This window comes from Pieris napi, chromosome Z (genome assembly GCF_905475465.1).
Source record: "Pieris napi chromosome Z, ilPieNapi1.2, whole genome shotgun sequence".
Classification (NCBI taxonomy): Eukaryota; Metazoa; Arthropoda; class Insecta; order Lepidoptera; family Pieridae; genus Pieris; species Pieris napi.
The window spans coordinates 6727020-6741942 of NC_062259.1; the positions used below are offsets into that span (position 1 = coordinate 6727020).

The 14923-nt window shown below is 33.1% G+C and overlaps 1 protein-coding gene across 5 annotated transcripts; it reads right to left on the reverse strand.

Moving 5' to 3' along the window:
• Positions 1 to 2238: 2238 nt before the first annotated feature.
• Positions 2239 to 14515, reverse strand: LOC125062666 (circadian locomoter output cycles protein kaput). Of its 5 annotated transcripts, none has more exons than XM_047668722.1 (15): positions 14373 to 14514; positions 13915 to 14028; positions 13157 to 13305; positions 12391 to 12572; positions 12189 to 12306; positions 11033 to 11128; positions 10730 to 10787; positions 10227 to 10465; positions 8748 to 8895; positions 8061 to 8241; positions 6726 to 6905; positions 5633 to 5872; positions 5190 to 5312; positions 3063 to 3222; positions 2239 to 2712 (listed from the first exon to the last, which is right to left on the reverse strand). In XM_047668722.1, exons 2-14 carry the CDS (start codon positions 13950 to 13952, stop codon positions 3067 to 3069), a joined length of 1908 nt encoding a protein of 635 aa, XP_047524678.1. In that variant the 5' UTR covers positions 13953 to 14028; positions 14373 to 14514; the 3' UTR covers positions 2239 to 2712; positions 3063 to 3066. The 5 variants fall into 5 exon arrangements, with proteins under 5 accessions (XP_047524678.1, XP_047524677.1, XP_047524679.1 ...); XM_047668721.1 differs by having other exon boundaries at positions 5190 to 5324; positions 14373 to 14513; XM_047668723.1 differs by having other exon boundaries at positions 5190 to 5306; positions 14373 to 14512.
• Between the last annotated feature and the right edge of the window lie 408 nt (positions 14516 to 14923).

Below are 14923 nucleotides of genomic sequence, written 5' to 3' on the forward strand. Positions count from 1 at the left end.
GGCCAAGAAATTCGATAACTTTGATGGATACATTTTTTTACGTTATAAAAAAATATCTAATGAATTGTATTGCACAAATTTTAAAAATATTCATAAATGTAAACATTAATAAATGTAAATATTTTTTTAAACTTAAGTTTAACTTAAAATATACCAACAACAACCATTGATAATTTATTATAAAATGGAAACATTTAAATTTATGATAAATGGAAATAATTAAATTAAATTTATAATTATTTATAATCTACAATATTGTCATTTATATGTAAATTACTTTTTAAAAGCTAAAACATTATTTTAACTAAAGTACTCTTATGTCTCTTTCTTTCAAATTGTATTTTCAATGCGATGAAAAGAGATAGGTGAGTATTTTAGTCAAAACTGTACACTTAGACTTATTATGATTAAGCATTTAAATAAGTAAACCACAAAAGCTTTCAAAATTTGTAAATGTCCAAAGTTTTAACGCATGTGTTTAAGGTATTGACCAGAAGTAGATTTAAGATAGATTTTATTAATGATATTTTTATCGATACGAATTACCTAATACTAACAACGCGCGAAACACATTTTGACACCACATAAAGAAGCCTATTTCAATAAAGCATATTTTTTATAAATAAACGGTTAACCTTTTATCCTTTCCGTTCTTTTAAATTAGTCTGATTTTGATTTATTTGTTAATTTTAATTGATACAACATCGCTGCGATAAATGTACAGCGATCTCATTAGATTAACAAAATACGTCTATCAAATATTTGTTTGGCAAGTTTTACACTCCCACGCAATACTAAATTTTTCTAGCAATATTCCGTTTCCAACCAAACCAAGTTGGACTTTAGTGTATTTTGTCCAATTAACCACTCGATCTAACGAAAGATTTTTTAATTTGAGAATTGAGCTCGTCTTACCTATCAGATTCTCACAAAATATTTTTATATATTTTAACTGTATGCTTATTTTAAACAAATAGTTTTTAGAGTTATCTCCAGATGGTGTCAAAATACATAACGTTTGTTACAAACACTATAGTTCTAATAATTAATAAGAATAAAACTAGCTTAATCTTAAGTTAAACATTACTTACGTTAATACAGAAACAGAATTTCAATTCTATCCCAAAATAATGCAAAATAATGATTGCACAGCCTTTTTTAAAATAATCAGACAATCTTGTCTACGACATTAAAATGTATATTGTGCTATGGAAAATATATATACAATCTGAAAAGGGGTTTCATAATTATGAAACAAAACAAAATACTTCTGTATTAATTTAGTTGACCGAGACTCACCGTTTATATTAAATATACCGCCTAAATCTAGTCTCGCATAAAACATAATCAGACACAAACAAAATACAAGCTTTCAACGCAATCTACACCTACAATCAAAATCTAGACAACTTCACCGCAATAATCACAACCACAAGTTCCATTCCGGATGGATGTTCTCCAGGTTTTTACTGGAACAAGTGTTGTACAAGTGTGTGTGTGTCAAGTAGATTATTGCTACAAATTATACTAAGGTGACGGTTCTCACTGTCCCCCTTAAGCTTAGGTTTCCTAGAAAAGCGGTACCGTTATCTAACGGCCGTAATGTAGCATTGGGTGACGTCACCCATAGGTTGTCTATAAATAACATCGGAGTAGGTTTCCTAGAGAACGTTGAGTGTCACCGTAACGTCAAATAGCGGTGCTGTCATGTGCATGAATGCCGTCATAGCGGTGATAAACATTAGTTCAACGTTTTTCGCGTATAGCGGTGCCCATATTTAATTAATACAATGAGTGGAAACGTGACTTGGGCGAGCGAAAATTATTGTTTTTTTTTGCATTATGTTAAAAAGTAGAGACGGCCGTTATTAACAACCGTAAAATGACGGCCGTTAGTTAACGGCACCGCTTTTCTAGGAAACCTAAGCTTTACTGGTTTTAAAAAAACTATGTTACAGTAGGAAGGCCTATAACCGTACCTAACTACCCACCAAAAATATAAATTTATATTTTTGGTGGTAACAATACAAAACCAAAGCAAAATAATTTAATAGCTGCCACAGGAAAATTACAACTGGTGACAGAACAGTTATATCCGTAGTACCTACAGTATTTTCCCAATCGATTACATAAGAGTGCTGCCTAGTAAGTAATCCAGCTTCTACCAAATGCTGTTTTGAATTTTGGGACCGTACATTTTACGAGAGTTTTATAGTCTCAGTATTATATTACGTGCGCTGGGCCGCGTTTTGGTGGACTCTAGGGGATTACGTGCCTCATCACCTATGAATTATTATATTATAGAATAAGTCGCATCCCCTATAGGAAGAAGGAGATAATTCCGCAATGACAGATCTATACAAGTTGAAATGCTTTCGAAAACAAATGACGTCCGCTCCCAGATACCATATGTTAAGGTTGCAAGGTGCGCATGGCGCTGGAAACATTTTACTTGCGGATTTTTTTTTTAGTTTATATGTCGGTGCGCTGGGCCGCACTCGGCCTGCGAGGTGGGGGGCTTAAGGGTTAAGAGTGGGGATATAGGGATTTGGAAAATAATATCTACAACGAAGGACCGTATTCCGTAAATGCACAATTTATGAAAGGATTAATGAAATGCTACTAATATCTTAGACGAATTCCTTCTGCTTTCGGCATATTTTTTGTCAAGGATCAAGGTGCTCCGGGCTGCGAAGTAGGCGACATGGGGGTCTGGAATTTGTGAAACTCGTAAAAACAACAAATTCAACTTGAAGAACAAAACTTATGAAAGAAAATGTATGGTGGATTTTCTGTAAGTTTTCTAATGTATGACAGATACAATCTTTGTAGTCGGAGCAAGTATGGGTTTGTTTTTAAAACTAGACGGAGTATATTATTATATATATACAAAATTTGGAATAACTTTACTTTTTAACAAAGTTAGAACTACTTTAATTAGTCTTTTGTCTTTAGCATTTAAAATTAGATTAAAAGCTCAGAATAGAGTATATTAACTCTATGGTATTTACGAAGAAATTTTTTATTTTTATTTTATATTTATGCCAGCTATAGATATTTACCAATTTATTCGGTGGGGTTATGTGGGTGATGCGGCAAGTGTGGTGGTTGCGAATGGTTAGGTGGATAAGTCACATTTCGGCTGGTCGAACCTTCGTATGTTATTTGTGCTGGCAACCGCTGATTTTGCTGGGGTTCCTCATTGGTGTAGGGATTCTGAACCTGAAAATGTGTTTCTTCTTATACATATTACGATTCGTTACCTACAAAAGAATAACACATTCATCAATTAAAATAGAAAAACCAAGTAGGTAATGTTTAAAACACTTTATTCTCTATAAAACATATTTTTTAAACATAGTATATATATATATTGGAGCAATAGCATTACTGTCGGCTGCCACTGTCGTTATGTCACAGAGCTCATACATTAACAACGTTAGTCTAATCAGTTTAAAACCGTTAATACTAGTGGTTTGTTTGATTTCCCAATCTTGCTGATCTATAAATGAACGACTAATCAATTGTGTATAATAATAGTGATTCCATAGACATTATTATTAATTAAGTTGTTTTTTATCCTCTTAAACCTTTGACACTTCAAATTTAAAGTTTAACGACAACAGTCTTACATTAACTTTAGTTTGACACTTGACTGCAGTTTGACTGTTATTAATTGGGCTCCGGTCACGGAACGAGTACACGAAACGTCACGAAACTTGTATACCTTGAATTCGGGTTGCTATAAATACAGGCACTGGTTGGTAGCCTTTAGTTCGATTAAGCGGTCGAAACAATCAGAAGCCTTTACAAAGTAGACTCTAATGTCGAAATTAAACGGCTGATGCCAACCAACTAGTTCTTGTCGTGAGACGTGACGTTATTATCTTCATAATTTAACCATAGGTTCTATATATGGTAGATATTCTGTTAGAGCTTTCTCGTTATTGCTCCTTTCTAGCAGTCTTTGCCAGTATTACCATCTCTATCCATCAATTATCTATAATTCCCAAATAAATCAAATGTCTAAATTGACTATCAGTTCCCGCAGAACGGACGAAAAGAACTGGCAAGAAAGCCTTTTGTTTTTTCTCCGTTACACCTTGCTATACATAAAATTGTACCATAGCACATCCGAGTATTAGGAATGAATCTAATAATAGCGTTTATAAGATAAACATGAAGAGAATAAAACTAGAAAGATTAGGCTCAAAATCTCCCATAGAAAGAGGTGTGAGACAGGGAGACCCGCTTTAACAAAACTGTATATCGCCATTCTGAAAAAATAAATTAGCATACTGCAACTGCAACATGCTGGCTTAATAATAAACGGTAAACGTTGAGTCACTTGCGTTTTGCGTAAGACCCTGTCCTTTTGTCAGAATCATGCGACCAAACAAACAATCGCTGAGGCTTTATATGATAGCAGCAAAATTGGCCTGCAGATGAACCTCTCAAAAACTATGTTAATGACGAATGGACAAAGGGCTGATATATTGGTGGACAACAAAATACTCCGTATACTAAAAGCTACACATAGCCCGGCAAATAAATCAGCTTCGAAAGACACATCTTAACTTCGAACACTGAATACAGCTAACCTGGAATAAATACTGAAGCCTACGGACAATATTCAAAAGTGACATGACACTTAAACTCAAAGCCAAGGTCATGAATACCTGTCCTACCTTGCCTCAACTCAGCTTCTCAAACCTGGTTAGCAAACTTTGTGCAGCCTATCAATGTTATCAAGATCTGTATGATAGCAATTTCATAAGTGCATATGTACATAATTATTGTAAGATTGTACTTACTTTTGATGATAAACTGTGTATATCCTTTGTTATAAATGCAGTTTTTTTTTTAATTTTGAGTCCGTGTGGAACCTAACAATTGAGTTTTACATGTAAACATACGAAAAAATATGTCTTGACTTACGTCGTTTCGATTTACGTCGCGTATTTCGAGAACCTAACATGCCGTAAGTACGAGGACTGCCTGTATAAAATTTATATTTGTTTAATTTATTATTCACAAAATTTAATAATTATAACTTATAAGTTTAAAGCTTAAACATGCATTTCGTCACGGTTGTTACTTTTGACGACTACTACTTTCACCTAGATCGTAATTTTCAATTATTTTCAGTAAAAGACATGTTTCTTACAAAAACTGAAATGTTTTCTTACATTAATAAGCGGTTGGAGCATACCAAGCCTGGCCAGCAGCAGTTGCTCCTTCACCTGCCGCAACTCCTCCTGCTGCCGCACTATCATCTGCTGCAACTCTTCGTGTTTGCGCTGGAGCTGCTCCTGCCACGGCAACTAGCTCGCATCATCATAACCAAATAGTTATTACCGGGCTCTAAATTTATACTTGTTTAACTTTTTGCTAGGCCTCATCGGATGTAAGAAATTTTCAATTTTTTTAAGCAATACATGTCATAATAAAGCCCGTTGTTAATCTAAATTAAATACTTAAAAAAGTGATCAGTGATTTTAAGATTATGTATGTAGCAATAATTACATTTTTGTATGAATTGTACATAGAATTTAGTAAGCCGTGGTAAAAAAAACATTAAACATTAACATATTAAAATTATACCTTAATTAAATCATAAATTAAATCGCACCTGTACTTGTGTTTGATCTGACACAATCACTGGCAATGAAGGCAATATAGGTACTACTCCCGGTACGCTCACAGTACCAACATAAGGTGCTGGTTCAAGGTATTGAGCACCAATTCCGTGTTGTGGTACTACTGTGGCTTCAACTGCCTTGTGTTGCTGCTGGAACATCCTAACGCGACTTGAGTTGAACTCTACACCCACTGGACGAGAGTCTTCCATGTGGGTCGATGTTTCTTTACTCTGAAATTTTACATTTTTCGCTAACTAAACATAGTATGGCCTTCCCACCACGGTTGGTCGCCGCGGGAAGATCAGACCACCACCCTCTAACAAAAAAACATAATATATATATAGCATCGCTCAATACTAGGACTTTAAAAGTTAGAGGAGGCCTTTGCCAAGAGGCACACCAAACTCCGAGATATACTGGAGTGAAAATATATTAAAGTTCAGATATATAAAACGACAGAGTTTCGGAATTTAAAGGCTATATTATTATAATTATTATTAAACATAGTATGAATCACATTATGAATCTATATATTAATTGAAATTTGTAGGCGTAACTTATCTAAGAGACAAATTTAGGCGCAAATTGGACTATATCCCCCAAAATAGTATATAAGTCAATAAATAGAACTATCTCTGAACATATAAAATTAAAGTTTCAGTTGTCATAGCAAGTTCATATTTTACAAGATTAATATTATGTGTGACTAAATCGCTTGCCCCGGGGAACAAAGACGCCAAGCACTATTACGACTGTTTTACATTTTTGACTTTCTTCTTTACTTTTTTTTTAATTTTTATAATAAAATGTTTTGCGATAACACAAGACGAGAATGTGTTTATTCTGTCTCTATGTCTTACTTCCTTGCAATAGATAGAAACCACTATTAAGATAATTTTAGTTTAGATTAAAATTCTACCAAATAATCATTAAAATTAATGCGAGAGTTTAAAAACAAAGAGTGGTGGTATATGTCTGTTTCACCATAATATTCCGGCGTTATTTCTATAATAAATTACTGTATTAAATAGACTTTTCTTTTACAATTTTGTTCCCCGTGGCAAGCTAAATAGTACATGATACCTCTCTAGAACTTGACTGATGCGAAGATCTGGAATCAGCTGACGCCATACTATTCTCATATCCGCCCGAGTAGCGAGTATTAGACGCCATTGACCACGAAGTACTTGCCGTGTTTGCTTTACCGAGTAACCCACAAGTGCCACTTGTACTACCAGCTGATGCAGACTTTACTGACGCAGGCTAGAGAAACGGTTAAATCTTTATATATATATATATATATAATTCTTCTGTGAGTGTGTATGTCACTGAACTTCTCTCAAACGACTGAACCGATTTTGATGAAATTTTTTGTGTGTGTTCAAGGGGATCTGGGAATGGTTTAGATTCACAAATCAGCCCGCCAGATGGCGCTGCATTCGGTACTTTCATACTTTGCTTTACTAATCGCTTGAAATATCATGCAGGACAACGTCTGTCGGGTCCACTAGTTTATTTATATTTCTTTGGTTTACGTGACTACCAGTGTTGGCCAATGGCGTCAGCATACGACTCAACCCATCGGTCCTGTCATCACGGTTATTAGACTGCTATGTGAGTAGTTAACACTCGCTCGTAGGAAAATGATCGGAGGAAACCGGCAAGTCTTAGATCCAATATACGACGGCGTGTCGGACACTAGGGCCTGATCACTTATTTGCTTGTTAAATAATGCATGAAACAGATACAGAAATCTCAGGCCAAGAACAAGGGTTTTAGTCATCTGGTTTTTATACGCGAGCGATTCAAAGAAAATTTAAACAAAAATACGGGAATTAATTACGATTTCATTTGTAAATACGTTCATATCTGCTTGGTTTTTCTATCATTGACATTTTTTTCATGAAACAGAGGTCAAACGGCCTACAGGCTCATAAGATGGCATGTCTGCACTGCTTTTCTCAGTGGTTCGAATGCGACGATGTGTAGAGAGGAACGGAGATTACTTCGAAAAACAATAAAAGTATTGGCAACTTTCTACATTAAGCCGTTTTTCATTTGCTAAACATTTTCAGTTTAACCTAGGTATAAAATAAAAATTTGGACTATAGTTTAGAATTCAGCACATTATAATCAGTGCAGGTTAAGTACAATCAAACAGTGATACGAAGAATTAAATCGCACTTTTAAACTGAAAAAAAAAATTCATACAAACAATACAGCTTGGTTTAAATAATTTTTCAACACAGGACACAAAATAAGTATAGCTTTAAATATATTTTTCCTATTTGTACAAACAATTAACAAAATTATCGAAAATGAGGAATTTTAATGAGTGATTCTTTTACAGCTGTAATTAACTTTTCATTACATTAATTTTTGACAATTAATAAAGAGTGAAACCGTAACAAAACTTACCCTAGAATGGGAATGGTAAGAATTTCCGTAGACATCACTAGTCTCAGACATATATGACGGCGACATAGCTGGTATCGCCTCCTCTGATGTGTCCTTGACTTTCAAGTGACTCGTATCTGTTGGCTTGGCCACTACAACCTCAGCTGTCTCTTGCTTTGTACTCTTTTGTATGTCTGCATAGCTGAAACATTTATATTTCACTTAGACACCATTGTTCAGCAACTGTAGTCGTAAATATAATGGAAAACTCCATTTTATTTTCAAATAAATGAAAAAAGAATTACACTTAACAGTAAGCGAGGCGAGCCGTTCTAAGACTACAAAAGAAACAGTGCAAAAAAACAAAAATAAAGTAAGCGTATTTTAACATTAACTGTTTCGATTCTTTTTAAGTCAGTTAAAAATAGGTGCTAGGAAACTTGGTTTAATTTAATTGATTATATTTTAGATCTTTACATATCTTGACATAATGCCTTACTGTTTATTATTTTATTATTTTTATTTAGATAACACGAGTGATAAGGACAAAACGTTCAATATGTTCAGGATATCAAAGCTGTGTTAACTAACTGGGTAAGCGTGCAATCCTCAACAATGCCGGTTGGGCATCTTGGGCATGTTTATTTTCAAAATTTCATATGTCAAACATAAAGTTAAGAGAAATTTGTAGATTATAATAAAACCTACCTAACAACTTTATGCGTGCACATAACAAACTCCGGCTTTGAATTCCATTGATGGTATGTGATATAGAATCGTGTCTGGAGCCAGATCCATTGCTGTCCCTTTGTCAGGAATCTATAGTAACATGAAGTCAACTCCCCCTTTTGCATTACTGAAAAATTACACAAGTCCCTTAGGGGCCATCCATAAAGTACGTCACTCGTTAATGGGGAGGGAGGGTATCACCGAAGTGTGACATCGTGTGACAAGGGGCATGGGGGGGTCAATACTTTTGTGACGTCACATGTTAAAATTTTAAATACTAAAACCATTGATATACAAAAAACCCAAGGTATATATCTCGTCTCGAATAAAAGTAACGCTCGAAAGTGTCCCGAAACACTATTTCTGTCTCTTTCTATAAGTTACAAGAATATTTTATTGCAAAATCAACCTTACGCGAATTGTTTAAAGTTGTTATTACAACGATTATTTTTAAATACATACATAAATTTAAAAAATGTGTGACGTCACATAAAGAGGGGGGGGGGGGGTTATAAACGTACTTTATGGATGGCCCCTTATCTCGCTATAACCTTCTCTGTATGTTTGTTTTTTCGAATATTTTCTATGTATTCGATTAAAATATATATATAGATTAAAATTTCTGTTTTTTTTATATACTTATCATTACGTGACTGTAATTTGGTTTTATTCATATAGAATTTATTATCATATAGACCACACTTTTGCTAAACTTATAAATAGTGGATTAAAGATAGTGTTACAAGCTAGGGGGTTGAATAGAAACGCCGAAGGTTAAAGGGTTTATTTTAAATTAATCAACTACGAATTTAATTGCACTAAAAATATACAAACTACGCGAAAAACACATAATAACACCTTCACAAAATACATCAATTACGCACACTTGACACTTTCACTGTACTTTACTCTTCACTTTTCGCATTTTTGGGGTCTTCTTGCTGGTCGCGTTTCGGCCAGCTTATTAATCTCTGGGATACCCGTGAACAATAGTCGAGAACTTTCTGAGCAGGAGTGGTACGGAGTAGAAATCTCACTTTAACGCACCATTCTAGAACGTAAGCACTCTATCTCTTTGGCACATAGCTTAACGTAAGACATTCTAGAATGTTCAAACTGTGATCGAGATGGTTCCGATCTTCCCTATTACGCATATCATTCCGTTCTTGCGTCACGCCTAGAAAGTTCACTTTAATATAACCAGTCATGACAACGCCTTGCCAACTTGTTTCTTGAAAACTGCACTACAGGTGCGTGCTGAAAAAATGTTTCAGCCTCTTGAACTGGAATAAATCTATGTACTTTCAAATTTTCTCTTGAAACGGTCATATCACATGTCAGCTTGATGAAAACGTCACTAAGTTGTTGAGAAATCGTAACAACGAGTCTTCGTAACACAATACTTTAAATAACAAAAATAAATATAACAAAGATATTTATATACCGTATGATACTTACACGCCTCATGACAGGTGATCACCTTTTCCAAGTCATCAAAATGGTAATAGTCATAGCCAGAAGTGCCTAACACTTCAAATGGCAAATATCCGATTATCGGCGGAGCACGGTGATCGAGAAACAGGAATTTCCACTCAAGACTGTGCCGGGATGTGAACTCACTCCTACTGGAGTCAACGAGCGTGACGTCACGAATGAGCTGTGGCGTGTAGAGCCGGCCAGTACACACGAAAAGGAGCCTAATACAGAAAATTTCATATGTAATTCTATGCCGGAAAACTAACCTTTTACTGGATATGTCTTGACAATATATAACAATCTATATACATACATATATCATAATTTTGTAGAATTTTTTGTGTTGACGTCCGTAAGTAAGAATTAATTCGGACAAACTTGTAGAATTATAATTACATAATTTTATAGAAATCCAATTAAAAAATGTATTCAAATCAAGCATTCGGTCAATGTAAACATCTCAGATAATGAAAGTTACAATTTACCTAGAATGGGGATCTATCTGGTACATTTCCTCTCCATCAACTTGTTTCATGTTCGAACCTGAAAAAGTTTATATAATTTATTAATAAATTTGTGATATTATTAATATATTGAATATATATCCTGATTCAGGAAGAATAAAAAATAATTTCTGTAATCTCCATTTATTTTTTGAGCTCATTATAAACGTATGAATCATTCCCCTGTATTATTGGTAAAATAAAAATTTGTAAATTTTAATTCTTTATAAGAGGTTTCAACACAACTTCAGATTGAATGCTTAAGCAAATAAAGACAATACTAACGAAAGTGACCACTGAATTCCACAAGTTCGTAGGTAATCTCATCTCGAAAATCCAAAGTGCCCCGTCGTAGATGACATTGAAACTTAATTTCATTTTCTGAAATATCAGGATACACAACTAAGTCTTGTGGTTCATAAAGAGTAAGAGTTCATAATAAACAAAGTGTAATGTCAATCAATATAGGACTTGAGGTGTCTTAGTGTCTATTTTACTAGTTTTCTTCGCATTTATGACAGTTGCCACGACTTAGTAGTAACACATGTCATGTAAACCGGAAGGGCTTAGGTTCGAAGTCCAAGCAAACAATAATGCGACTAACAATTTCCTACCTTCCTTGGTCTTAGGAAAATAATAAATGTTAGGTTTTATTTTAACTTACTTTACAAAATTAATCTATAATATACAGGTAACAGCTTGTGTCCGCAAAATAAAGAACAATTTGCAAAGGCCTTAAATAATGTAAATTTTATATAAACACTGTTAAAATTTGCATTAGTTGCATCGCAAAGCAAACAAGCAGCTTTAAATTACATTTTGAGAATTCATTGTTCCCTTTTTTTTTATAGAACGGGGGGCAAACGGGCAGGAGGCTCACCTGATGTTAAGTGATACCGCCGCCCATGGACACTCTCACCTTATAGAATATACTAAAAATCATGTTTCTTTTAAAAAAGGATTTAACTAAATTATAAAAAATTATTATAATAAAACTCATTTAGTAATTATTGTTTTACTTGACACATTGATTTCAATCACCTATCAGACTTTGATTTACAATATACTGTTTCCATTCAAATTTAATTATTTCATAACATCATTCAACTGCATATCAGGGAAAAAATTAAAGTGTGTCTTCATAATACATCTTTTAAATATACCATTTATATACAAATTTCTCAACATGAGTACACAATAAAAGACATAGGTAATATTTTATATCACAAAATCATGTGAGGCCTAACATAAGCATGCAAAGCATCTACCACATATTCATTTATCAAAATTCGCTTTAATACAGCATTGAAAAACATGATTAAAATAAACACACTCGCGAATACACGACATAGAATATCTTTTAAAAGTTATGCCTCTCTCTTTGCACTTTTTTCTGCAATTAAGCTCAATTGTATAAATAATTAAAGTGTGAGTTTCCAACCTGCAGTAAGGGCTTGATTAGGATCAATTGGATTTCCAGTATTTTGAAGCATATTGTAGAGGTTTGGCCTGTCTTCTTCAAACACTAAGTCAAATATGGTTGTGTTTATAACATCACTCTGAAATTTTTATGAATGAATGGGGTATTTGAAATTTTATAAGGGTCACAATTATTTTAAAAGATAGTTTGGGTAAATAATTACCGGTGTATGTCCAAGCAATGATGTAATTCCTTCAGAAACATAAAAAATTCGACCAGTTGTTGAAAAAACCATAAGAAAACCTTCCAAAGCCTCTAATACAAGATAGGTAAATTCTTCATTTGAAAGGAATGGTGGTTTCCAATCTTCCTGAACATCATGAACTCGGGATCTTACTGTAATTTCTGTAACATAGTAAAATCCTTTAAAATTGTATTTAATTACAAATTAGCTTTGGATAAAAAATTAATGAGCATTTAATTATGATAATGATAATCTAGTGGCACTACCACCCAATTTGGATCTTGGCCAAGTCTTGGATTATAAGCAAGGACGTCATTAGTCTCAACTCATGTAGTAAATTTTTGGGTTTAAGACATGCAGGTTTCATATTCTCTATAGTTAAATAAAGTTTTATAAAGACAACAGTTAATTTATTGAATTTTACAGTTACTTGAGTTAACTCTACTTAAATTAACAGTTCCAACCAATTATAATAATTATGAATAACTTTTGTAAGCTTTTTAACATAAAATCAAATTCTTTGAAGTCTCTAAATTTTCATTTACCCATGTGCTATGCTAATCAATGATGTAAAATGGATAACATAAACTAACAAGAAACTCTCCGCCTTAGCAACTTGAATGGTCGTCAACATAAGACCATTAAGGCTCACGAGTACAAGTTATGATTTAAATTCTATAACCATTATTTGTAAATTTAAAATAATTAAAAAAGTATATTTTTATTGTGAAAATAAACATTTTACCATTATGATTCTTTAAGAATGATATTGTCGATTTGAGCACAGTTGATTTATCCATTTTTCTATTACTTGAAGACACCATTACACCCAGTTCATTTACAAGCATATTAAACTGGTCTCTTCGTTTTTTCTCGCTTAAATTACGGGTCCTCCTAAAATATTCATGGAGGATTTAATTGGCACAAAATCTTTCTCTCAAAACGGTTACTTTAGAAGTTGCACTTAATTGATTTGAATAAAAATTTCCTAGATTTTTGCTACCACTACCATTAACAGTAGATTAAAGATATTGAGCTAATTTATTGGACTTTTTTAGATATATCAAACATTAACACATTAATAAAATTTTTATTGTTTCTTCAAGAAAAGCTTAAAATATATAATTTTCTTAAAAATGCGTAAATAGACTAATTCTGTTTTCAAGTACCACACCAATACCATTTAATAAAGAAATTTTTTTAATTTTATTTCAAGTAGTTAATTGAATGAATGATAACATTTTTAAAATGTGAAAGTGTAAATACAAAATAGGACATACATTTAAAATGCAGATTAATGGATCTTATAAATTTACTTACTATAAACAATCTGGTATAAAGATAAATAATCAAGATGTTATTTTTAGAATGTTGTTAAGCCTGATATAGAACAGTGAAAATAGCTTATTTTATGAAAATTGATTTAGGTAATGTTAATCAGAGAAAAATGCACTGTAATTTAAAATTGTTCTCAACAAAAACAAATACAAGTTTAACACTTACCTTTTGGTATCATCTTTGTCATCACCATCGTCATCCATGTTGAAAAGTAAGTGGTTTCCAAACAGTACTTATGCAAACGTGCGCCAAGACAATTAAATATAAATATTTAATGCACTAAAAAAAATATAAATCACTTAATTTATCTTATACACGTGTGTCACTGTTTAAGAATCTTTTGCGCGGGTTTGTAAATATCCCCTTTTTTAGATTAGCCATTTTACAAAAACTATAATAGTCATATAATCACTGTTCACAAGTATCAAAAAAATTAATGCAGATGTAATTCAAATGTGTTACTTTTTTTAGGAAAAAAAAAATAAAAGGTAAAGCTCCAAATCAATAATGATGGGCTTAACGATTTTGTACGTGAAGCTTACTGCAAACAGATAGCTGTCGCTTAACAACACAGTACTGCGAAAATATAATTAAATATTTGTATGAATAAGTGCAACAATAACCTGTTGGTTCACATAACGGAGGTCCGAAGAAAGTTAATACCAAACCAATATTTTACCAGGTATTCAAAAACCTATGTATTGACATAATATTGCCCATTGCCATTGGTCATAGCAGTTACTTAAGATACTTAGACAGGATTGAGAATACAGAGTATTTATTAGTAAAATATTGCCATTGGGATAGATTATATTGATAAATTTACCTTAGGGCTTAGATTATATATATTCCACGAGTGAAATGCCAACTGTCGATGTCAAAATGTCATCGAGAAAAGTGTCATTTTTTGTCATTTTTACTCATGTACGATCGCTAAACCAAGATCCTACAGAAAATGAACCTACGATTTTTCTGTACCTGGCAACATTTCGTAATGAAACGAATAAATACTCCACCGGCAAATATTATGTTCGGGGAATTCTCCAACAAACTAACGGATGACTAGACCCTTTACGCCTTACGAGGGTCTTTAGGCGTAAAAGGGCGTTTTTATATGAAGTCGGTATTTGTGTGCATTGTAACAAAACTTATTATTTTTCTCTTTCTCTAAGTG

Bases quoted from the DNA above. Each gene is read 5' to 3' on its own strand.
- LOC125062666 (XM_047668721.1), bottom strand. From the start codon at position 13,952: ATGGATGACGATGGTGATGACAAAGATGATACCAAAAG. The intron at 12,573-13,156 runs GTAAAATGTTTA...ACTATGTTACAG, and splicing joins ATTCTTAAAGAATCATAATG to AAATTACAGTAAGATCCCGA. The intron at 11,129-12,188 runs GTTGGAAACTCA...CTGATATTTCAG, and splicing joins TAATCAAGCCCTTACTGCAG to AAAATGAAATTAAGTTTCAA.